A 26574-nucleotide genomic window follows, 5' to 3' on the forward strand; every position below is an offset into this window, starting at 1 on the left:
TCGACATTACTTTGTGTTGAGAGTCCCTATCATATGCAAGCAGCTTCATGACTGTCCCGTCAAGGCACTCTTCTTCCAGAACTCGCTGAAACTAAAAGACATCTAAATTAGACTTATTTAGAAACCTCAGAAGTTAGGGTTGGGGCTTTCAGGTAACACCTACGCTGTTAGACTTGGTGGAAGTGTTTTGTAAACCTCGAGCAAGACAAATCCATGTGCTGCTTGGGAAAGCACCTCTCCTCTCCCATGTGTTAACTTCCCGTGCCTGAACTCAACACTCAAGGAGACGGAGGCCCGAGTACAGTACACAGCACTAACCCAGCAGTGGGGAGCCACAGGCAGGTGGCCTCAGCGAGTTCAAGGCCAGCCTGGTCTACACAGTGAGTTCTAGGACAGCCAAGGCTACACACAGAAACACTGTCTCCAAAAACAAAAACAAAAACAAAAAAACCCCTAAAAAACAAAAAGCAAACAAGCAACAACAGAAACCACTCAAGGAGACAGACAGGAGGGTAGTGAGCTCTAGGCCACCCTGATCCAAATAGTGAGACCCTGCTTCAAAAATAAAACAGCAACCAAGTTTGAAAGGCAAACATTTTTCAGATTTTTACAGTGTGAGCTTTCCATTTTAGAGCAACTTTCTGCAAAATTACAGGCAGATTGATGCCTGTCTTAGCCCCTGTGATGAGGATACAGCTTAGAGGGCCACCCTTACATAAGACCCTATAATTGTTCTTTCAAAACTCAAAGCAACAAATCCTGCTTGGATGTTTTATACGGGCAGGCTTAATTACCTTAGTTGTGTGTTTTTATTAACTTTTAACGATTTCTTCTTAACCATGTGTGTGTATATGCCTGCGTGTATGTATGTGCTCCACGTGCACGCAGGAGCTCAGGAAAGCTCAGTAGGTCTCCTGGAACTGGAGTTGCACGCAGCTGTGAGCAGGCATGTGGTTGCTTGGAACTGAACTTGGGTAGTCTCCGAGAGCAGTAAATACTCTCAAATGTGAGCCAACTCTCGAGCACCTTAGCTTTTACAAGTCCTGATAACGAAGTATTTCAGGCAGCTGAGGGGGAATAAGTAAAAGGCATGGTAATCAGCGTGCTTAAGTTATTTCTAAATGTTTAATATAAGGACATGAAAGACAACCCAGCACTTGGGAGGCTGAGGCTGGCACGTCTTTGTGAGCTCCGTGTGTGCATCCCCTCCTAAAAGAGAACATTTTAAAAACAAATTGCCAAAGTTCCTTCAATTTAAAACAAAAAAGCAACAGGTAGTAAGGTAGTAGCGAGCCGAACCCAGGCACAGCTGCACACATCCATGACTCCCCCACTTAGGAAGCTGAAGCAGGAGGACCTCAAGTTCCTCCTGGGCCACACAGCAAGACTGTTTCCAAAAAACCTAAAGGAGCTCTGTGAGTTCAAGGCCAGCTTAGGCTTCTTAGAGAAACCTTGTCTTAAAAAATAAAATTTTTTTTTTTTTTTTTTTTTTTTTTTTTTTTGGCTGCATTATGGCGACACACCCGTGTGACCTCCACGTCTGAATCAACAGAACAGAGCTGAAGGCAAGTCTGATCTACTTAGACTCCATGACATAATAAATAAATAATAAATAAATTACCCGCATGAAATAAATTGTACACTTAGCATGTAGGCTGTTATCTTCTACCACAGGGAGAAGGCTGCTACTAAGAGCAAAATTCACTGGATTTTCCAGCTTTCAGGTGATGACCTCTCTGCCCTTTGCCCTCTGCCCTCCACTTACAAGTTTGTATTCTCTCCAGGTAGCCCCATGCCCAGCTAGATGGAGAGAGGAAGGACTGCCTTTTCAAACGGCATGAGAGGGAGAGCCGGGTAGTGAGACAGTAAAATTGTTTCTCACCTTCCAGATAACTTAGAGGGACCCTGGACGTGCTTAGGGGAAGATTCACTCTTCACATGAACAAGCAAGTTACATTCGACTATGACTTAATATCATCGAAGCTAATGATCTAAAGACACTTCGCGTTTTAGCCTTCAAAGTTCTAAAATATAATTTCAAAGACATAGGAATGTGTTCCTGTTTCTACAAATGAGTAATGGGTCATGGCCCGGCTTTGGCTTTAATTTTAGGTCTTCAGAGCTAATACCTTGCTTCCTACAGTCTAGACATGACTGGGGGAGGGTGGGGAGATTAATAAGGAGCGTACGGCAGATAAATACCACATTGATGTTTTTGTCAAAGAACTGTGCCAACAAGATCCTATCGGTTGATTACAATGGCGTCTCCTCAGTCCGCTCGAGTCGAGTCTGCGATGTCTAGACAATGAAAGCACCGGCCACCATGCTTTGCAATGTGGCCGTGTCACTGGGACGTGTAAACACACAAGTGTAAACTTTTGCTAAAAACTTTTTTGAAAATTTAGGAATTGTTTCCTTTTGTATTTAACCTTTTAGAACAATTAATTCCACAAGTCAGTTTGAACAATTACTTCTACCAGACATCTTTCTAATGGAGAAAAGAGTCCTGTACTACTTCCAGTCTGTGCCCATTATGACAGCTGACAACATACTGAGTAAGACACTTACAATACAGTGCTGATAGATCCAGAAGTCAGAAAAGCTCGTTAAAATTGCCAGGGTACCTTTTATACATTCTATTTTACTTTATTGTTTACACAAAATCAGAAATTTGGGGTGTTTCTGGCTATTGGAGTAAAACGCACTACAAACCAAAGGGAGAAAGGTTAGTAGAGGAAATGCCCGCTGGCTGCCTGTGAGAAGGGCCTTCATCTCCATCCTGGCTGTTTACCCGCGTCTGCTCCCAGCAGGTCCTTGGTACAGGTGCATGTCAGAATCTCCCAATTTTATAGCTTAAATCACTTAACAGACTTGAGGTTTACATCGGCCTGCTGTTATCAGGATCCAGGCTTAACTTTTGCAAAAAGTTCCAAAATGCATGAAAAACTAAAACACTGAAACTAAAAACACCAAATGGAGCAACCAACAAAGTACTTCAGGTACACTACATGTGTCTGCGCCAGCCACACGGCATCCAGTATCCACGGCATCCAGAATCCACGGCATCCACGGCTGCCTGTTACTGAGATAGCTTTGAATGCTCAAGTTTGACTTCCAGGTACATTTGCCTGTAACAGTCTCTTCCCCATCCCTAGAAATATCAAAGCTATTTGGGGAGAGAAAATGGTTCTGGTAGTAATAAAGGTTCCATTTTCTATTTGTGCTGTTCCAAGGATGATTAAAAAAATAAGAAATTTGCCATTCATATAAAAGAGAAACTTCAAAAGCAAATCCAGTCAGGTAGAGGTACACACGGCATTAAATAATAGAGTCAGATTGTTTTTTGTAGATCCCAGAGGAGCTCGAGAGTAGCGAGTTCTGTTTCTCCAGCATCTTCTCCCCTCCAGTATTCTTACTGGCCTCCCTTTGCTTCTTGCTATGGATCCAGGGGATTAAACAAAGCACAGCGCCGCCAAGAAAGGGAGGGATTCCAGCAAGGTAGAAGGCCACATTATAGGAGCCCAGCTTGTCATGAAGTAACCCTGGAAAGGGAGACAGCAGCTATCACAAGGGGAGAACATGTCTGGCTCCCAGCTCAGTCACGCTGACGGAGGCCCAGCTCAGATAACAGATTTGAAACGTAAACCTTTTGCTGATATGAGAAAGGAAAAAATATCTATCTAAAATGTTACCACAGAACACAAGTCATACCAAAATATTACATGTGGAAAGTATTTGCAGCTAAGCTTTGGCATTCCCAAAGCCCCTCAGAGGCCACCTAGGATATGCAAATGCATGGCTCTTGTCTCAGCTGAGGGTGGGCCAGAGCATCCAGATCCATCGCCTCTAAAATATCTATACCTCCATTAGATCTTATTAGACTTAAACAAGAAGCTACTTTAAACTGTAATACAATACATGAAAAGTTATAAACCCAAGAGTTGGGATAAAAAAGGGAAGAAAAAAAGCAACTGATAGATTATGTGTGTGTATATTCATGCATGTCTGCTGGGTAGTGGTGGCACACACCTACCTTTAATCCCATCACACAGAAGACAGAGAAAGGCAGGCAGATCTCTGAGTTCAAGGCCAGCCTGGTCTATAGAGTAAGTTCCAAGGCAGCCAGGACTACACAGAGAGTTCTAAGATACATGGAAAGACCCTATCTCAAAATAAAAAGAAAGCTCTAAAGTATATGTTTGGTATTTGATGGATCCTTAGGCTCTGCTTCTGGAAAATATTATTTTACTTCTAAATTTTTAAAAGTCTAGGACTCCGAGCTCTCAGTTTCTTTTTTGCTTTGTTTTATGTGTGTGTTTGAACTCTTATTGTGCAATGTCAAATTATCTAAAATATTCAGGGAACATATTGAACTGAACATATAAGCAACTTCATTTAATGCATTGCTAAGGATGTCTCCAGTGACACACCAACGTATGTACATATAAATGAATATGTACACTTATTTTGGATCTAAACATAAAATACACAGCATCTCTAAATATGCAATGTTCCTGTCTTCAGAAACCAAATGTCTCACATTTCATCCTGTGGATACTGACAGACAGGTTTTACTGTAATACTATACTGACCTCTGAGCCACTGAGGAAGTGTGGGTGGTAATTCTCCTGGCAGTTGCTCTGTGTAGCTACAGTAATTTCCTGCACCCTACCCCTTACCCCTGGTCTGTGAGCAGTTACTAAAATGCTTTCATCAATTGCCTGTATGTCCGGGGCCTCCCAAACAAAGCCAAGTGAACAACCTGAGAAGAGAGGAAGGAACGGAGACTTCTACCGCGATGTGGTTCCAGAGATAAGAATGAATTAGGCTGAATTTCCACTGAGCTTCTTATATCAAACACAGATGATTGTATGTAATGGAAATTTTATCCTAATTGTATTGAAAACTGATCTTCCCCCACTAGTGCCCAAGTAAGGCATCACACCATCATTTATAAGGCTCCCAAAGGTAGGATCCACTTAACACGGAGGTAGCCATTTAAAAGTGAACAGTAGGGTGGCACTTAGCTGAACTTACAGTGCTCTGTGACCATTACACGGCTATATTTACTTCCAAACATTCCATCATGCTGAGAAGAAACGCCATCCCTACTGAGTGGCCACTGTCCGACCCTCCCCTTCAGGCTCTGGCAATCACTAATCTGCTCTCTGTGTCTACGGAGATGTCGGCTACTTCATACAAATGGAATCATACAATCTGTGACCTTTTATATTTGGCTTTGGTCACTTAGCATAATGTTTGTGACATCTGTTCACCTGAGAGCATGTATCAGTCAGTGTTCCTATCATATATGTGTCCCTAGCATGTAACAGTCAGTGTCCCTAACATGTAACAGTCAGTGTCCCTGTCATGTATGTGTCCCTGTCATATATGTGTCCCTGTCATGTAACAGTCAGTGTTCCTATCATATATGTGTCCCTAGCATGTATCAGTCAGTGTTCCTATCATATATGTGTCCCTAGCATGTAACAGTGTCCCTAGCATGTAACAGTCGGTGTCCCTGTCATGTATGTGTCCCTGTCATGTATGTGTCCCTGTCATATATGTGTCCCTGTCATGTATGTGTCCCTGTCATGTATCAGTCGGTGTCCCTGTCATGTATGTGTCCCTGTCATGTATGTGTCCCTGTCATATATGTGTCCCTGTCATGTATGTGTCCCTGTCATGTATGTGTCCCTGTCATGTATCAGTCGGTGTCCCTGTCATGTATGTGTCCCTGTCATATATGTGTCCCTGTCATGTAACAGCCGGTGTTCCTATCATATATGTGTCCCTGTCATGTATAAGTGTCACTATCTCATTACTTTTATGTCTGAATAATATTCATCCCTGCCTATCACATGGGTAATATATTTTGTTTGTGTCTACTTTTTGGTTATTGACTGACTGTGGTCAGTCTCATTATGTAGCCCCAGGTGCCCTGGAACTCACCATGGTAGAGTGATGTCTTGAACTTGCAGCTCTTCTCCTACCTCAGCCTCCTGAGTACTGCGATTACAGGTGCGCACCACCATGCCCAATCACATTGTTTTTACATTCATGGACTGCTATGATCCTTCCACTAAATGTAATTTTTCTTCAGCCATTTCTCAGGGGATATGCTTTTTATGTAAAAGTAGTATATGCTTAGAAATCTATCAAAATCTTCATTTTTATGTTTACATTTGTGTAACATATACTAACAGAGCTGAAAAAGTAGAGGCTAAATGCATAGCTCAATGGGAGGGTACATACTTAGTGCATCCCATGCTCAAGTTCAATGTCCAGTACTCCCCAACAAGTAGTATTTGTGGGGACTGTAGCTCAGTAGTAAATGATTGCTTAGCAGGTACAAGGCCCTGGACTTAATAACCGCTTTATTTACCTGCGACTGGAGGACCTACAGTCATGGGAATAGACATGAATCCAAGTAAAAATCCAATTGCTTGGGAGGCATCCTGCGGGCCGACCAGTTCAAAGGCAATGGGAGCCATGATAGAAATGAAGCATCCATCAAAGAGACCCATGATGAGGCAGACAGCAATGAGCCCCACAAAGGCGTTGCACAGGGGGATCATCATGGACATCAGACCGATGAAGAAAAAGGACAGCACCTAGGACAGAAGACTCCATGTCAGCATCGCTCTGAGGACGCTTACTCTCCCTTCCTCGTGATCACATGGGATCAGGTCCCCGAGAGCACCTTGTATTCTCTTACTATTTTCATTAGGGAACAAGTACGTAACCATTTTATACAGCGATTTTCCTTCCCAGCCTACACATTCTTTAGTGTATTCCTTTGCTCTAGATAGTATAAGGGTTGGAGATTTTTGCACCTGGGTCAATGTTGTTAGCCCACATTCACTCATCAAGTCCTTGATGATTTTTTTAATGAAGCCATTACCCTTTGTAATACTGCAGATTGTATGAGAGCACTTAGGTACCAAGGTTCAGAAATCTACTTTGAGCCATCAAACATCTTATGCTTAGGGCAGCTCATTCAACCAAACTCCCTATTTTGCCTTCCACTTAATAAGTATTGTGCTATACAGAGATTTTCACGATGAATGAGGCATGATTCTTCCTCTTAGGTTCTGGAGAGGAGGACATTTAAATAAAAAGTATAAATGAAATGTTTTAGAGGATGCCATCGTCATATATGTAAAACAGAGTGGGCGCAAAAATGGGGAGAGAAGGATCAGTGACGTCTAAGGAAATAATTAACGCTGTCTGACTGGCTGGGTGTGGGGGGATACTCATAGCTAACTCCAGGAAATGGAGGCTGGACAATCGACAGTTTAAGGCCAGCCTGGGCTCTATAGTGAAAGCCTGTCTCAAAACTAAAATAGAGAGACAGACAGGTCAGTGAGTACATGTTCTTGCCACCAAAGCTCAGAACCCAAGTTCCAGGCCCAGGACCCTATGGTAAAAGGAGAGAAACAATTCCTGAAAGTTGTCTTCAGCTCTGGAGAACCCTGAATGAGAAGAAAGTTCATGCGAACAGCTGCTCCCACTGCTATGCTTAGAACTCTGGAAGGACAACGTTATCCCTGTTTTACACGCAGGAAATAGTGATGGGAAAAGTTAAATAACACATTCAAGGCACACAGACAGAGCTAGCCTAGAACTCGTGATCCTCACGAGCAGCTGCTCGGAGGGACAGATGTTCCTGCCGGGTGCCCTCCAGTGACACGGTGGGTCAGCCAGCAGAGATGAGAAACAAGCAGAAGCCGTGGGCATTACTGTGTCTATCTTGTGGTCTCTCTGGGCCCTCCTGGAATGCTTCTGGAAACAGCTGTCCTGATTTGCTTCTCTATTGCTGTGATAAACACCATGACAAAAGCAACCTGGGAGGGAAAGTCCTTCTAGCTTACACTCCAGGTAACACCAATGTGTGCATTTAAAGCTCCTCGACGAGCTACAGAAAAGCAGGAGGCACTGGACCTTCTGGCCCCTAGGTACCGCCAGCTTGACTTAGCACGCTCAGAGCTGGAAAGTTGCAGGCAGTGTGCTATGTGGCTGAGCCCCAAAATCTTCACTAGCTACGGCTCTGAGTCCTGAACCTTCAGGATGGAGAGCTTGGGAAAGGGTGCATGCTAGAAGAATGTGAGATTGTGGGTCTAAGTCTCGAGCTCAGGGGCTTTAAAAGACTGGCTTACACCAGTCTGCACACCAGCCACTTCTGTCTTTCTCTGCGGTCCCCTTTCGGGGACTCAGCGGCTTCATTTCCACTAGATTCCTCTGGATTTGTTGTTATAAGCAGGGCCTTGTTTCCTGTACTAAGAGAAGCCAAGCAGGAGCTCAGGCATGCACCTGGAGGCAGGACCAGAGCTGGGGACGGCTGAATGCTGCTTGCTGGCCTGCTCTCCTCCAGCTTGCTTAGCCCAAGCCCAGCGGCCTAGGTATGGCGCCTCCCACAGGGGACTGGGCCCTCCTGCATCAATCACTAATCAAGAAAATGCGCCACAGGCCATTCTGATGATGGCAATTACCTCAGCTGAGGCCCCTTCTTCCCAGGCAACATCATCGCACCAAACTTGTTAGTGTGTATCCGAGAATGTACTCACAAGCTAGGGGCTACCAGGGTGCACACTGCGGGAGTGGGGTGGGACTCGGGAATGGAAGTCTTCAGGTGGGTAAAATGCCACGTGAGCAGTCAGGCCCTTTGCAGCCTCGTGAACACTGGTGTGCTGAGCAGGTGAAGGGTTAATCAAAAACGCGGACAGTTTCTGAAGACGCCCGAACCTGACCTTCGGAACAGCAGCTGTCAGCTTCAGCAGAAGTTGTCCATGGACACAGCAGTAAGGAACGCACTTGAAAATGGTCACAAGCCAGGTCGGCTACTTCTCCGACACCATTGTGTCATATAGCCGAGTATGTTTTTTCAGCACTAAAATTGGGCTTTATAGTAAAATTATGATTGGTTTAAGACTATGAGCTGGCTGTTTGAAAAAAAATCTGGTACTTCATACTGAAATTTGGGGTGGGAGGGGCTAGTGTGGTGGGTCACTATGTAGTCTTGATGCTATCATAATTGTATATCTAAAGTGTCATGGGTACCAAAATGGCCGAGAATAGATTTTTCTGGCCCTGAACACGCAGTCTTCCTGCCTCCATCTCCAAGGGTGGAGACTGTAGGCACCACCACACCTGGGTCCACACTAACTCTCTGACAGGATAAGGTCTTCCATTTTCCTGTTTTTAAAACGTTGAAAAATCTTTTTTCCCTCTGACCCAGCTTCAGTGAAAGCACAAGTGTAATTTCACAGGCTTGAGTAATGATTGGGCTTGAAGGAACCAGTGTTAAGTAGGAGGCTGGGTCCATCTTAGTTAGGGTTCTATTACAGTGGTGAAACACCATGACCAAAAGCAACGTGGGGAGGAGAGGATTCATTGCAGCTTACAGTTCGTCATCAAAGTCAGAGCAGGAGCTGAAGCACAGGCCATGGAAGGAGCTGCCTACTGCCATGGCTTGCTCAGCCTGCTTTCTTATTCAACCCAGAACCACCAGCCCAGGCGTGGGACGGCTCACATCAATCATTAACCAAGGAAACGCCTGAAAGATGTACCTATAGGTCAAGACACAGGGCATATTCTCAACTGAGAGTCCTCTTCCCTCAATGACCTAGCTTGTATCAAGTCACCAAAACTAAGCAACACAACCAGCCTCTAGCCCTCTAGGACCCTGAACAAGCAGAAGATTTTCTGATGCTCCAGGCAAAAAGGCCAAAATGTCATCAAAATGTGGAAATGGAGATGTCTAAAAGGTATCAAGAGAGCAAAGAGTTAAGGAGATTTTTAATCAAAAGGATAACCATGCTCTGTCACCCTGTGATGCCTCTTCTATATTAAGACGTACTGAGAAAGGGCACCAGAAGCCATAGTTACACTCTTGGACTTCGCATCCCCCAGAAGAGTGGGCTAAATTAAACCTCTAGTCTCTGCTTAAGAAGGGGGAGGCAGAGGTAAAGGGCTGGGGAAGACAAAACCTGCTAGACGTGATTACAGATATATTTTTGTCCTGTCCTTAACTCTGAAAGGAGATAAACATAAACAGCCTTAGAAACATTTGCAATCAGACAAACTCCAGGAAATCTAAACCACCCTAATTAAATCGTGGTTTTTTTGTGCTTGGCCTGACTGAAAAAGACCACGCCATATCTCCCAGGCTGATCTTGAACTCATTCTTAGATGCTTTCATCTCCTGAGTGATAGGGGTCATACATGACAACTGTCATGCCTGGTTCAAATCCAGTGCCCTTGTGGTAAAATCACAGACCAAATTTCCAGCCACCTCACCATAGTTATAAAAGAAATCACTCCCTCCCTCCCTCCCTCCCTCTCCCCCCCCCCCACACACACCTTATTTCTCTTCCTATTTTGTCCCATACTAGTTTCTATCAGGAAAACCAGCTCTGGGGTTTAAACTTGCCACACTGACAGCCAGTGGGTACCTGGCACTTAACAGCCTCATTCAGTATTTGGCACTAACTCAATTTTGCTTAATTGCAAATGTTTCATGGAACAATTAATGCAATGAGATCCAGACACTTTAATTTTAGCAGTTTCCCTGATTTCTCTACTTTTCACCTCCTCAAAACTTTTGTTCTTTATCAGTTTTTCATTTGTTTGCTTGTTTTTTTTTTTTTTTTTTTTTTTTTTGAAGAATCTCTGTTTTGTACCCACCGTAACTACAATAACAAGTTGGTCAGAACATAACTGCTGTGAGGAATAAATGCTTGTCCCTTATGAATTGGAATACCTGGATCACTGCCTCCTCCTGTATCAGACATAAAGACCGCATACTGATCTGTCAGGACCAGAACCCAGTTTGAAGGAGAAATAATTTTCCATTACACAACCTTTTTCTCTTTTCTGGGGAGATAACACAGGCCCAGCCTACTCAAGACATTGGACTCAAGAGGGAAGCTAAGCTACACATGAATAAACATAAGGAATTCTTGGAGGCAGAAATATAACTGGGCACAGTTAAATTCAAATGCTGCCTTTAATACACTTACTCAACATTTCCAGGGTTCTCAGCCTCCAGCCAGGACCTAGGGCAGACAGCAGCTCTGTCCTGTGCACCCTGCTCTGACTGACTGGGACGATGACCTGCGGTCAGGAGAGCAGCATTCGTTCCTACAGTGGCCTCACAGGACATGGACAGAACTGGACACACCACAGTGCCAGTCTAAAGGAGACTGTGGGGCCTCTGATCCCTTATTCAGGCTGGGGTACGGCTAAGTGTTTGGTCACTGTCTTAAAATATTCAGTAAGGTCCACACCTTCATGTAAAGTACTAGCAGTAAGAAGATGAGACAGAGCTCAGTATCACTGAGAGTTCAGTCTCTTTCAACAGAAAAGAACGTTCACACATGAAGAGGGCATGAACACCACCTTTTTTCCTTAATTGTATGTGTAACCCACGAACACATTCCTCTAGCAATTCACATTTTGGAGAATGTCCACAGTAATACACGACAGGTTCCCTTCAATCCTCCGCCCTCAGCCTGTATTGTACTCCAGTCCCGGGCATTTTTGCCCACACATATGTGGGAGCTGTCTCTACACACAGACATGATGTCCATGTGAGGGGCTAGAAGGCGGACAGATGGGAGAGGAATCCTATCTGGGTAATGATGGTGTTGAACATCCAAGACGGCTGGACTCTTCCTCAGCCTCCAGAGCTGAGACAAAAGCCTGGCATCTTAAAAACAAAGACTCGATGGCTTTTTTTCCTCCTCCCTGGAGGGCCCTCAGCTGGTGGACTGGCTTAACAAGTACACAGCAGATCAGGACATGTTTACACAACACTTGTGGGCCAATCAGCCATCAATCATAAATTAGGGAAGGAAGACCCTTCACAAACTTAAAAACCCCAGGCCTGGTTAGAGAGAGAAGTTAGTGGCCCCTAACAGCCACAGGATACACCAAAGTATGTTCTTGACTCTTCACTGGCTTCGCTGAAACAGTCACCTCTTCTGTCACTGAGCAGGTGCTACTGGGCGTCACAGACATCTCTACGTCCGCATGAACAAGCTCAGGCACCAGTCATCGTGCTTCACAACTGTAATCCCAGTACCAGCAAGTCTAAGGCAGGAGGGTTACATACAGTGAGCTTGAGGCTAGCTTGAGCTCCATAGTAAATTGAAGTCTACATAGCAAGGTCCTGCCTCAAAAATAACAAGCTGTCATCACAGCCAACAAGATCAGAAAGGAACCAGAAAACAAGAAGCATAGGACAGCAGCGGCTCTCTCCCACACTTTTATGTCCTTCCCTGTGACTGATCACACACACACATACACGCACACACGCACACACACACACACACACACACACACACACACACACACACACACACCATAAAAACATGCCAATCTTCTCCAGCACAGGAAATCCATCCCTTGGCTCTGAAGCCCTGGATAATTGGCTCTCTCAGCTTCTTCCACACCAGTCTTCCTTGTCCACGTCCAAATGCATCAAGATTTTCCCAGCTACAAAGTGTTCTGGAACTCAGGGGCCTTGTCTATCCAGTTTGTGGCCCTCCCCCTGGGCTCTAGCACCGAAGAAGTATTCAGTTGTTTTGACAATCTGAAAGCCGAAGGGCATCAATACAACAGATATCCACCAGAGGGCACCTTGACATTAGAAAACAAAACTAAATATCTAAATGGTCAGTGTATTTACAAGGAGGTATCATAAAGGACAGAATGATTATCACATAATAAACAAATACTTCCATTGTTGTATGTGACACAGGGTCTCACTCTGAAGCCCAGGCTGGGCTCATGCTTATGGCAACCCTACCTTATAAGTACTGGATTACAGGTGTGAGCTACCATGCCCAGGGGTGATCGTGTGTGTGGGGGGGGGGGGGGGCACAGAACACATGTGGACAGCTTAGAGTATGGTTCTTTCCTTCTACCTTTCCGGTTCTGGGTATGAAACTCAGTTCATCAGGCTTCTCAGGCACACAGCTTTGCTCAGTGAACTACTTTGAAGGCCCTGCATACCTACATGTTGTTTTCAAGACACAGTTTCTCTATGTAGCCATGGCTGTCTTGGAATTCACTACATAGACCAGGCTGGCCTCGAATTCAGATACCTGCCTGCCTCTGCCTTCTGAGTGCTGGGAGTAAGGAGTGTACCACTGTGCCTAGCTTGGCTCTACATGTTAAAAAGGAGTACATAAATAGCAGCAAGGGTCTCGATCTTACTCGCAGCACTGGTGGGAGGAGAATGAAGCATGCTGGGGCAGCATTCACTTCTAGCTGTGTAACAGGCTCTGGCCGTGACTGTCGCCCTGGACCCCACGGCCTGTGTGTGGAAGCAAAGAACTATTCCTTCCTTGAAGGGCCGGGCCAGGACTGGAGATGGTACACGCGGAGCAGGTAGCTCATCAAAGTGTTCGGTAGATGGTGCTTGTCGTTACCTGCAGCCACTAATAGACACCTGTTCCTCGCAGTTTCGTCAAATCCACCCTTCAAGAGTCGGCTCACACAGCCTCCCATGATTTATCTCCAAATCTTCCCCCTACCATCCTTTTGGATAGAGCTGTCTACACTCCCATTTACTAGTCTGTGTCATCACCTCACTCACTAGCTCCTGGTGTAGCTGGCCCTGCTGGCCCAGAAGCACTCCATCCCCAGGGTTCCCACCAACCATGTCACTTCCTTTCAGCACAGGAACGCTTTACCCAAGCTCAACCTGCACGTTTTACAGGCACCACTAGTGTGGCAGAGACAGGGTTTGTCTTCCGTGGATTGACTGAGTTACTGATCTCATGAGCTAATGAAACCAGCTCCACCATTAGCCAAGCAACAGATCTCAGGCACAAACGGCCCCACCTGGCACCTGTTCTCTGTGTCTCTACTGTTTGGTCCCCACGCCTTGGCCTGGACATCAGCAGTTTCCAGCCAGCATCAGCTCAGCCTAGCACTGTCTCTAAAGAACGTCTCAGTTTAGGACACTTTCACCACCCCAGAAAGAAACCATCACCTTTCCCCAAACCCGACACCCGCGGACTTACCTTCCTGATGACTGTCCTACTCTAGAAAATTTAGAAACCATTCTAGAAAATGGAAACCATTCAACATGTGGCCTTTTGTGACTGCCTCTTTACCCCAGTCTCTCCTTCCCATTACCAATCTGACATTTATAAAACCCTGCTCATTTCAGTCCGTCCCTTGCTTAAAACCTCCAATGACTTGGGGGAGACCGAAGAGTAAACTCACGCCTTTCATCTTTCTGTTCACTGTTGGGTTTTTGGAAAGGGAGTGTTTCTCTGTAGCCCCATCTAGGCTGGAACTTGCCCTGTAGAGCAGGCTGGCCTTGAACTTGTGCTGACAGTCTTGCCTCTATGGTGTGAGGATCATAGGCATATCCCACAATGTGTGGGAGCTCATCGTCTTTTGTGTCCATTCCGTCTCTTCCTAACCCGGCCCCTCCCGCTGCCATCCCCCGCTGCCATCCCCCATTCCTCCTTAATGTCAGACAGCCAGCGTCCCCAGCCCATGAGCTTCCCCTGCTTAGCACAGTCTTCTGTTTCTTCCTTTTGTCTGTCTCTCTGCATCCAGCCATCTACCTACCCATTTTTAGAAACCTGCCAGTTTTTGTGATGCTGGGGAAAGATAGGGCCTTGTTCATGTAAGGCAAGCTGTCCGTTCCTGAGTGACGCCGGCTCCTGTCTCTAGACTCTTTAGACCCTCACTCGTGATTCCGATCTTCCCCAAGGGACAGTTATTTCACTGTCCCTTGGTGTGGTGTGGTGTGATACGTACCATCCATGCCCCCACAGCACCTTCAGCTACTAACTCAGGGCCACAGACTGCGTTGAACTCTGCAGCATCTAGCAAGCTACAGAGCTCTGGCATGAAATACCCACTCACCTGCCTGTTGATGGCCAACAGTAACCTTTAATTAGCATCGGTTTAAGCACACTCCATGACACCTAGTAGACACTTTGCAACGAAGCAGCTCAAAAGTTAAAAACATACACCCAAATTTCAAAACAGAGTGTAAATGGCATTAGATCTGTACTTGACTGATAACTCTCCCAAAAATACAGATGTTTGAGGAAACACAACAGGAACAAACATTCTGGTTTAGTAGCGTTGCCTAACAAAACAGAAAAGATTACTATTTGACTGTCAGTCCCTAATATTTAAGACTCAACTTCATAACTGATTACTTTGTATTAAAAACCCGTCTGCAGAGGTTATATTCTAGAAAGCACTTCACACTTTTATAGCATATATGCATATAGTGCATTTGGGCAAGTACACAACCAGGGGCAAGGAACCAGGCCTGCTAGGGAAAGAACGTGAGTGTGTGTCCCTGCAGGGAAGCCTCCGTCTGTGGGGAGGGAGGCCTAGAGTCCCTGCAGGGAGCCTCTGTCTGTGGGGAGGAGAGCCTAGAGTCCCTGCAGGAAGCCTCCGTCTGTGGGGAGGGGAGCCTAGAGTCCCTGCAGGGAAGCCTCCGTCTGTGGGGAGGAAGGCCTAGAGTCCCTGCAGGAAGCCTCCGTCTGTGGGGAGGGGAGCCTAGAGTCCCTGCAGGGAAGCCTCCGTCTGTGGGGAGGAAGGCCTAGAGTCCCTGCAGGGAAGCCTCCGTCTGTGGGGAGGAGAGCCTAGAGTCCCTGCAGGGAAGCCTCCGTCTGTGGGGAGGAGAGCCTAGAGTCCCTGCAGGGAAGCCTCCGTCTGTGGGGAGGAGAGCCTAGAGTCCCTGCAGGGAAGCCTCCGTCTGTGGGGAGGGAGGCCTAGAGTCCCTGCAGGGAAGCCTCCGTCTGTGGGGAGGGGAGCCTACAGTCCCTGCAGGGAAGACTCCGTCTGTGGGAGGAGAGCCTACAGTACCTGCAGGTAAACCTTCTTCATTCCGGGCACGTAGTCTGCGATGCGGCCAAAGAGCAGGCGCCCGACCCCAGAAGTGATGCCAATGCACATGAAGAGGACCTCCTTGTTGCTTTCATCCTGAAACCTCTCCTTCACGTAGTTCATCTGCAGGTGGAGAAAAAGGAAACCACGCTGAACATGGCAGGGACATCTCACAAGGTTTGACACAGGCACCATTAAAGGTCCAGTGTGTTCTGTCTACACTGTCACTCCAATGCCCCTTCAGGACTAACACTTAAAAACTCCCGCTGCAACAATGTTCTAGGAGAACAGAGAAGAACTCTATCTTAATTTAACTTACACCGAAGGGGTTTTGTGAGTGGTGGCGGCACACACCTCTAATCCCAGCCCTGGAAGAAACAGGGCAGGGTTGAGATTGCAAGGGCAGCCTGGGCTACATAGTCCATTCCAGGGAAGCCTAGATAACGCAGCAAGACCTTGACTCAGAAAATCCTATAATTGTTTTTTCAGTAAACAGGTCACATTAACAATGAGCCATTCATCAGATAAGAACAGAGACCTGGAAGACGACTAACGGTCATCTTTGGAGGTTTATCTAATGGGGGACCCTTGAAATAAGTCCCAGAGCTTCCTGAGCGGCACTGCAAGGCTCCTGGGTGGCATGCCAACACATATAGATACACAAAGAGCTTACAGTGGTCAAATCGCTTAGCCCTCCACATCCAAGTACTGTTTCTAACCTATCAACCCTAGGGCTGAGTTACTTTTTCTATCTCAGGGACCGTTGTAAGGTTAAGGAAAGTGTCTACATAGAGAACTAAGAGTTAGGCAGGTCCCAAAGCACCTGCCAAGCATGTGTGATGCCCCAGGTTCAACCACCCCCTCAGAAAAACGACTTGCAGGCAGTTAAGGATCAGATACTATCGCTGGCCATCCTTTTTACAATGAGCTTTTTGAATGCTGGCTGTGTTGAAGTAGAAGATGGGTGACAGGAATAAAGGGTCTTTGCCTCCCCTTAAAGTCCTGTGAAAACAGTGTCCTCAGTTACCTCTGGGCCACATAGCTTGTTTGACTTTCCCATAATGATCCTAGCATCCAGTGGACTTTTATGAGACTGCAAGCAAACTTTCCACCACGCTCCATACCCCAAATACCTAGCGTGGGAGGGGGGGGGGCCTCTTTAGGAGGCAGATCCCTCCTTAAGTTACTTCCTTTTAACTTTCTTTTCTCTGCTTTCCATTTCTTAAAACCCAGTTGTATATTTTTACAACATCTCATCTCTTTTCATTAAAAATTGGCTACTGGGGCTGGAGGAATGGCTGAGCAGTTACGGGTGCTGCCTGCTCTTGCGGAGGACTTGGGTTTGACTTCCAGCACTCACATGGCAGCTCACAGCTGTGTCTAACCCCAGTCCCAGGTGGTTCACCCCCTCTTCTGGCCTCTGTAGGCATGCAGATAGTACACAGACACACATGCAGGCAAGACACCCACACACGTAACAATAACTAAAATGTTTAATTTAAAATGGTAATTTTTCTAACTTCTGTTTTCACGATGCTTCAGAATAACTTTCCTAGGTAGGACTTAAATCTCACAAATCCTGTCTTCAAAAGTTGCTTATTACTGCATTTTATACCCTGTCTGGTATTGAAAGGTCTCCATAATCTGTTACTAATCTATCTTTTTATGTTGATTAACTACTGGTCCTTGGCTCTGAAGTAGAAAATTCAAATGTTTACTGAGCCTGTAAAAAGAGAGGCAGATGTAGGCACACATTCCAGAAGACTGTTACTACCCATGTTGTTGACCCTCCCTCCCCGCCTTGCTTTAAAAAAAAATTAAAATTTAGAAGAAATATGAGATCTGGATGTTGTGTAGAAATGTTGGCACCTAACGTGAATTCCGGTGCCACACAAGCCAAACAGAATATGCTGCAAACTGCATTAGGCCAGCTTTGATCTCAGCCCTAATCCCATCCAGCTCCGCAGGGAAGCGGTGTTCACAGGGTGCACCCTCTTAGGCTCTGCAGCTTCTCGGTATGGCTGAACAGCGTCGTCGTTGGCACCTTCGGTTTTGCATGGGTTCTACCCAGCCTTGTTAAGTTCTCTGGGTATTCTTTTCCACGTCAAACCAACCATCACCCATTTGCCTATTTCAAAGGCACCTCAAGGTCAACGCAGCTCGCACCGCCTGGATTCATCTACTCTTTAATTTGCCCTCCTACATTTTGGCTAACAATACTAATGGCTCACCAACCGCAGTAAAAACCCAGTAACTGACTTAGATTACTGGTTCCTCTCTTCAAATCAGATTGCCGCCAAACTGTAAGATTTTCTGGCTAAGTGATTCATACATATTTCCTTTGGTCTGTGTTCAGATTCTTGTCTCTCCTTACCTGGGCCACTATAGCAAGCTTCTAACACACTTCTTGTTTGAGACCCAGACTCCTAAATCTCCCAAATTCAAGATTAACTCCCTTCTAGGCTGACTTCCTCCTTAGGGTTCATCGCCTTTATACTTAAAGTTCAAACTTCTACTTTGCTAGTGTAGCTGACCTCCAGCTGCCCTTTAGATACACCATACTCACACTGTAACAGCAACTGAGCCCTAAAATGACAGGTCTAAGCTGAGATGCACTGTGAGTACAAACATGCAGAGAACCAGAAGACATCGAGGAGCACAAGGCACGCGAAGAGGCCTGATATTTAGTGCCTGTTACAACGATAATTCAGCTATATAGCTAAGTACTAACTTCATCTCTTTTTTTGCTTTTTTCCTTTACAATAGCCAACAAACTTTTGTGGTTTTAAAGTACAAAGTGGCTTGAACTGTGTTTCCTGATGAATTCACTGATAGTGGCAAGCCCAGTCAACCACTGCCGAACAGACCAGGAACTTCCAGGTAACGCTGAAGGAGCTCACCCTGGAGGAGAATGGCCACTCAAGATAAATGTGCTATGGCCCTGTGTGTCGAAGCATTCTCTAGAACTGAAAGCATCCAGGGGAGCTCTGCCTTCTCCACCCCATGTAAAGGGCAAAGCCAGGGCCTCTGGGTGCCAAGCAAATGGTGTATCCAGCTGCATGGCCAGCTGTCACTGTAGCTTTCACAGAAACACCCTTTAGTACCTGGAAGACTGAATTTATCAGTTGTGCTTTTAAAGAAACTAAGAACACTAGCCTGACAAATTTATATTTCTATCATTCTTTGAGTTTTGTCCCTTTCCCAATCTGTTTTGTAATCTTTATAAGAAATAATACAATGAAATATTTGAGTTTTTTTTTCAAGAGGCTAGATAATATGAGTGTGAATGTGCTAGAAGGTACACAAAATAAGTTCATGACGATGCCAGGATGAAACACACTGTTTTGTACAATGAATACACACTAATAACTTTAAATTGGTGAAACTAAAATCATGCTTTAATTGGAAAGTTAATTCTTTAATAATAAAGGACACTATTTCATCAAATTTGTGTCACTGTCACTTAAATAAAGCCAGAGCATCAGCTTCTAGAACTTACCTCCACATGCTCCATCACAACTTGACAACAAAGGTATGTTTGGTTATTAGGTGAGGGAGCGTGCAGGACAGGTGATCCCGCTCTGCCTGCCTGGTCTCAGAGCCCTCCCTCACTGAGGCTGCAGTACCAGGTAGGTTTGGCTTGAACCTCCAGGGTGACTGCTGTCTGGCTTATGACCTTCTGCCATCTCCCAGCCTCTGGATACCAGCACGTGCTGCTTAATACAAAGCATGGCATGGGGCCAGACTGGTTATTTCTAATACTCATGTAGGCAGAGACAGGAAAATGGGGCAGATACTTTCATATTTAACCTCACTCATTTATTAAACAAACAGCCTACTGTTTATCAGGGGACATTATTTTTAGATCAGTTGTTTAAAATGAACTTCATTGGGACGAAGAGGTGAAATAGATAGAATAGACTTAATCAGTGATGCCAATAAGCAAACCTTCTTTCTGAAAAGGGGTCTCACTATCTGGTGCAACCAGGGTTTCAAGTTTCTAACCCTGCTACCTTCCACACTTGGCCCAAAACAAAAACAAAAACAAAACAAACCCAACAACAACAACACTTATTTATTGTGTGTGCATGTACGGGGGTGTGAACACATAGCACTGCATATGTGTGGAGGTCCGAGGACAACTTTCAATAGTAAGTTGTCTCCTGCCACCATGTGGGTTGTGGGATGGAATTCAGGTCATCAGGCTTGGTGACAAGTCCCTTTATCTGGTGAGTCGTCCCCTGGACTCCACACTGGTTTTTTTCCTGTAGACTTTACCAGAAAGCCTAAGTATCTTTAGGGCAGAAACATATCTTTTCTTGAGATCTCAAGTTTAATTTGGACCTGAATACCTCTGGAAATATCTTGAACATCACCTGCTCATACACATTGTTCCATCACTCAAACAACAGCAGCTTTTGCTGACCACAGAGGTTGTTTTTACAGTGTATGAAACTTACTGTTTGATAGCCAGAGATAAGCGAGAACTCGCGGCCTAGAATATGGGCTCACTCTACATCAGTGTACCAACAGGGCTGCCCACTCCAGTTTCCCTCCCCTTCGCCTGCCACCGCCATCTTAACTGAATGGTGGGCATTTTTCTCATCAGACAATCTACCTTTTTTTTTCCCTGAAGGGGACAATGGCAGCAACCTATGAAAGCCACTCATCTACAGTCATTACACCTCTCCTGCAAGAGATGGGGACAGAGGGCGCCCTCCTCGGAGAAAACACGGTCGAGGGCTTTGGTTCTGAGATTCAGTCAATGAAAGCCATGTACAACCCGGCGGCGCTACAGTGACATACAGAAGTTGCAGATATCTGCAAACACCCATGCCACGGGTCGGAAAGGTCCAAACAATTTCCTTATTTGTGTTGTTTAGCTATTAGACAAGATCACTAGCTATCGCTGACCCCCTACACACACACACACACACACACACACACACACACGCGCGCGCGCACACACACGCGCGCGCACACACGCACTTACACGCACACACGCACACACGCACACACACGCACACACGCGCGCGCACACACACGCGCGCACACACACACGTGTGCACACACGCACACGCACACACACGCACACACACACACATGCATGTAAGGCAGTGAGTGCCTTTCTCTTGCCTACACTCTCCCATATAATGGTTACAGAGCGTGCCGTGCAAAGAACAAAGGAATTTTTAGGGTCTATGAGCTAGACCACGCACTGATGAAGAAGGGAGTGGCTGGAGGCCTTCAAGACAGAAAAAGCAATCTGGACAGTGGACTTGGATAACAACTGACTGACTGTGGAGTAGGAGGTAAGGAGACAGGACAGGAGACGCTCCAGTGAGACACTTCAGGGTGTGAGCGGTGAAAGAATCGCCACTGAAAAATACAGCACAAAGATAAAACCCAAATTCTCCAGTCTTTATCATCTACAGCTGATGCTCCTCACTGCGATCTCTGCAGAGATAAAGAAGATTCTGGCCACCTGTCACCTTCTGCCATTTTTGTGCAATTGTGATTCCTTGAACATCTATTTTGCCCTTGATCTTGAGATACCATCAAACTAGAGAGAATGGGTAAGCATGTGCAGCCCTTAATTCCTAAACTAAGTTCTTCGCTGGGCAGGGCCTGTGTCTGTAGTTTGCACAGCATTAAAACTTGGCTAACAAATGCTATGTAATTCTGGGGGTGATTCTGGAATTTAAATTGGCTTTGACCTCCTATCTTCTTCTAATAGGGTTCCCATTTCTCCTCACTTCTATCCACACCAGACAGCAGCATCATGAGCCTGCTGCTTCTTGCTTGCGTGTAGTTGAGAGTAATTTCTAAAAATATACCCATCCTGCCGGATGGTGGCACAGGCCTCTATCTCAGCCCGAGGGAAAGACAGAGGCAACAGAACAGACACCACTTGGAGGCCAGCTTTGTCTCCTTAGTGAATTTCAGCCGGTTGTGGGTGTCGTCCCCGTATTAAAAACCCAGAACGTAGAGCTGAAGACGTGTCATCCCCGTATTAAAAACCCAGAATGTAGAGCTGAAGACATGGCTCGGGGTTTAAGAGCACTTGTTGCTCTTGCAGAAGACCTGAGTCCAGGCCTCAGCACCCACACAATGGCTCACAACTCAGTAACTCCAGTCCCAGGGGATCTGACATCGTCTTCTGACCTCTCAGGTAGCAGGGTATACAAGCGGTGCCTAACACACATGCAAGAAAGACACTCATACACATAAAATGAGCGAATCTAACAAATAGACAAATTTTAAACTAAAAAACATTAACATATGTGTGTTTATCTCCACCCAAAATGTTAAAAAGCTAGCTCATAACTCTAGAAGACCAATCAGTATAAATAAATATATTTTCTTTTTAACTGAATTAGGCAGGGAGGGAGACAGGATTCTATTACATGGTCCAAGCTAACCTCAAACTCGAATTCTTCTGCTTCCCAATTTTCAGGCCCCTTTAACAGGCAAAGCCCAGGAGAGAACCTGGCCCCTTTAAAACACAAAACAAAACTAATCAAAACGTGCATCTTCAAAAGGGCGTAGAGAGCCTGGTGAAGCTGTTAATAGTTAATCTCAGAATTGGTCACAAAGCAAAACTTCACGCTACCCTTTGACTTCAAGCCTGGATCATCGGGGACCTGGATGGAAAAGCTTAGCGTTTCCTTTTACAAACGTGTTTTCTCTGCCTCTGGTTTTGCCTTTTTGAAAGGGAACTTTAACAGTAAATGAGAAAGGAAGTTTGGCAAGACCAGTACATACCAGCTAGCCTTGTGAAGTGGTTACAAAGGTGGGGCTCGGTAAATTGCAGGGTTCTACGCTGACAAAACTAAGCCTTTTATACCAAAACATAGAACATCATGGGCAGAATAGAGCCACGGATCTGATAAGTCACAAAATGTCATTTCAGTCTGTTAAATCAGATCCACCATACTTTGAGATTCATACACAGAGGAGCTGGGAGGGAAAGCCGTCTGTCCGCACTGGCTGGCTGTGTGTTTGAGGACTAACATCTTTGGTTGCCCAGGAGGGGCTTTCAGGTTCAGGGTACCTAAGTGCTTCCTCAGCAGCTGGCTGGGACGGAAGCTGACCTTTGGCCTACCGGACTCTAGGAGGCATCACTGCTGATTGTGTTTGTTTTCTTAAACAACCACACTTTCCATTTCATTAAGATGGGTTTCCATGGTATTGATAAGGACACAGCACCATTAAGACAGGAAAAACAAATGGAGAAAAAAAAAAAAAAGAACCTTTCTGGAATACAGATTACTTAGTAGACACCAACGGGTAAAAAACAAAAAAAAGAGAGTTGGTTTTTTTTTTCTTTTAAGTCTAATTTTGAAAACATTTTCTGCCTAAAAATTCTCCTAAAAGCATTTGCTATTTTCCTCCTGCTAATCTTTAAAAACTAACTTCCTGTGGGTTAAAATATATATATATATATATATATATATATATATATATATATATATATATAATTTGACAGCATCATTTAGATAAGATCAAGATTTTGTAAACTTTCTGGTTGAATTACTTACTGAAACCAGTTGGTATTCATAAGTTGCTAGCCTCTATTTTGAGGTATCGCTCATTGGGGTCTGCTTGCTTAGCATTTGAAATGCTCAAGGGCCCATCTCCAGCACTGCCGGTAAATGATAAATACTTTTCTCTGATGTCAGAGGTTCAGCATTTTTATTTTTTAACCTTGTGTAGTGCCTGGGAGTGTAGCTCATTTGGTAGAGTATTTCCTGGCCTGCATGAGGCCTTGAGCTCTATTCCCAGCACCTGTAATCCTAGCACTTGGGAGGTAGAGCGACCAGTAGGTTGGGGATTGGAGGGCATCTCCTGCTACACAGTCCCAGACCAGGTTGAGATACAGGAGACCTTGTCTCAGTAATAACATGAAAAAATGCAGTATGTGTAAAGGCAATTAATTCGGGAAAGGAAGGGAGGCCGCACGTCCCAACATCACAGTCACAGGACTGCTGTGAAGATGAGCGTGGTGTATGGTTAGACAGTAGAGGAGAAGGGTGGGACCAGGCACCATGTGACCCTAGTCCTGAGCAGTCCTAACCCCGGGGTCAGAGAAGACCCTGGAGCCGAAGAGTGGAGTGGGGAAAGGAAACCCTGAGAAACACAGTTAGGCTTGAGACATCAACAAGAAGCTAACAATTTTCCTGAGGAAAATCTGTAAGGACAAAGCCAGGGTTTGTGAAAAACCCTAACAGCAGCGTCTTGGAAAGACAACCAGTGCTCACACAGACACAAAATAATCAGGTAGGCTGGAGACCTAGATTCACTGAAGACATTACAATGAGCACAAATTCAATCATTAATGAACAGTAGCGTTCTGTTATTTGGGGGCTGTGGGGCTTTTTAAAGATTCAGATTTCCTATGTGGCTTTGAACCCATGACTCCCATCTTAACCTCCTGAGTACCGAAATCCCAGCTGTGTGCCAAAATGTCTGGCTATGTGGAAACTCCATTTTTTCTCAAGACAGGGTTTCCTCTGTATAACAAAGGAACGAGTTGTCTACAAAGTGAGTCCCTGGTGTCCTTTGCAAGCAAGGCTGGCCTTGCATTTACAGGGATCTGCCTGCATCTACAACCCAAGTCCAGGAATAAAGGCGTGCAGCTCCACCACCCAGCAATGGCAACATTTTCAATTGCACGGTTGTGTGCTTGGGGCAAGAAGAACACAGACATCTTAGGCTACTTGATGGTCTGCAGTCACGCTGGTTCTTCTGGAAGAACTGGGAACAGGTACAAGGCCCATATATCTTTTGCCATCTTTTTTTAAAAAGACATGCATTCGTTTTGGTGTTGCTGTGTGTTGTGTGCACACGCTGCAGCACACATGTAGCAGTCATAGCACTACTTTGAAGTAGTATTTTTCTCTGCTCACCTTTCTGTATGGTCTGGGGAGCAAATCCAGGTCAGTGGGTTTGTGTAGCAAGCACACTTACTCTCTGATCCGTCTCACTGGTCCCATTTGTATATCTTTAAAATGCTCTAAATTTAGAACTAATCTAGACCTTACTAACTTCCTTCTCTATAAGATAGAGGTAAAAACTTTAACACCTTCGGAGAGGGTGTGGGTTATATATCAAAGACTAAAGAAAAACTTGTGAAAAAAAAAACCTGGAGTATTATTAAAATGTAAAATCATCCTAAGTAGAGGTATTCATAGGCCTTGTATTTTAGCAGTGCAAAGAGCCTATGTATAAGCTCGACCTTTTTAATTAGTACCAGGCACATATTAGGCGGCGTCTGCAGCAACAAACGGGAGAGTTTGACCTACTGCTGTGGGCATCCATCGTCCCTTGCTGAGCCTTCTTCCCACGGCCCCACAAAAGTCCCCGGGATATTTGTGCAGACAAACCCAGTCTTCACCAGCCTTTCCCAGACTTACATTAAATACACTAGACAATTCAAGGGTTGAACAGAATTACTCTACTGCAGTGTTTCAATTTAAGACCAATCAGTTTAAAACACTTGCACATTTCTTTTTCCCCTACAAATTTTTAATCTTTTAGAGATCAGAACCTACTTCCTACAGATAATCTCATACCAGAGTAATCTAAGTAATATCTCTAATAACTTCTGTAGAAATAGCTGCATGTGTGTGTATATATATATATATATATATATATATCATATCAACCATAATTTGGAGCACATGACAAACTTCTCCTGCCTTTCCAATAGTAGCCAGTCTGTTTTAATTTTTACATTTACTTATTTTTGTTTATTTAAGACAGGGTCTGATGTGGCCTTGAATTGCTGACCCCTGATTCCACCTCCCAGATGCTGGGATAACAGGCATGTTCAATCACACCTGGTAACAGCTTTCATCTGTAAGCAATGTTTTCTAGAGTCCTCCTTTATTAATCAATCATGCCTTCCCTTCCTACCAATTTCCTTTTCTGTACATTATTTTATTTTCAAAAATAATCCTTTTTGCTGTTTGTTTGTTTTTCAAGACACAGTTTCTGTGTGTAGCCCTAGCTGTCTTAGATTCTCTCTGTAGACCAGGCTGGCCTCAAACTCACAGAAATCCTCCTGCCTCTGCCTCCCGAGTGCTGGGATTAAAGGTGTGTGCCACCACACTTGGCCAAAATGCTCTTTTTAAAAATACCTAGCCTAACTTGTTGTGATGAATGTTTTGTGAATACGTAAGTTCACCACAGAAGCCAAGGAGTAAGACCCTGACTCTTCCGGGAGGAGAGTCCTGGTGAGTGCCGTCAGCGTCATTACACCAAAAGACACAGGCAAAGTAGCACTGACCTGGAAAGCCAACTGCGGCAGAGGCCGAGATCTGGAGGAAAATAAATGCAAGGTTAGGAGAGCCGGGAGGCAAAGGAGGCACAGACAGCACTGAGGACTGAGGAACGCAGGGCAAAGCAAGGAGCCATTCGTGTAATAAGCAACAGGCAATGAGCAGTCCCAGCGCATTTTTAGCAGAGCTGGCACTCACGGAGAAAGACGCGATGCTTGGATCCTGGAGCTAATGTAGGTAAGACCAGAATCTCAACATTCAGGTTTATAATACACCAGGAAAAAAAATTAAGTTGGATAAAAGTTTTTGACCAGTGGCTGGCTTTAAAGACAGACTTCAGAAATTCTATGTCCTAGGCTTCCCAAGTCCGCCATCTGCTAACACCACACACTCAAGAGATGTCTCTGAGCAACACTAG

General features: G+C 45.1%; 1 protein-coding gene across 1 annotated transcript in view; it reads right to left on the minus strand.

Moving 5' to 3' along the window:
* Positions 1 to 2621: 2621 nt before the first annotated feature.
* The window catches only part of Slc16a10 (solute carrier family 16 member 10), an 85078-nt gene continuing 61125 nt past the window's right edge, over positions 2622 to 26574 (minus strand). Inside the window, exons 4-6 of the mRNA XM_051175555.1 lie at positions 15853 to 15996; positions 6386 to 6614; positions 2622 to 3542 (exon numbers count right to left, since the gene is read on the minus strand). Coding sequence (XP_051031512.1) covers positions 3319 to 3542; positions 6386 to 6614; positions 15853 to 15996 — 597 coding nt within the window. The 3' untranslated portion in view covers positions 2622 to 3318. The remainder of the gene's footprint in view (positions 3543 to 6385; positions 6615 to 15852; positions 15997 to 26574) is intronic.

The sequence above is a fragment of the Phodopus roborovskii genome, unplaced genomic scaffold (assembly GCF_943737965.1).
Source record: "Phodopus roborovskii unplaced genomic scaffold, PHOROB, whole genome shotgun sequence".
In the NCBI taxonomy this organism is placed as follows: Eukaryota; Metazoa; Chordata; class Mammalia; order Rodentia; family Cricetidae; genus Phodopus; species Phodopus roborovskii.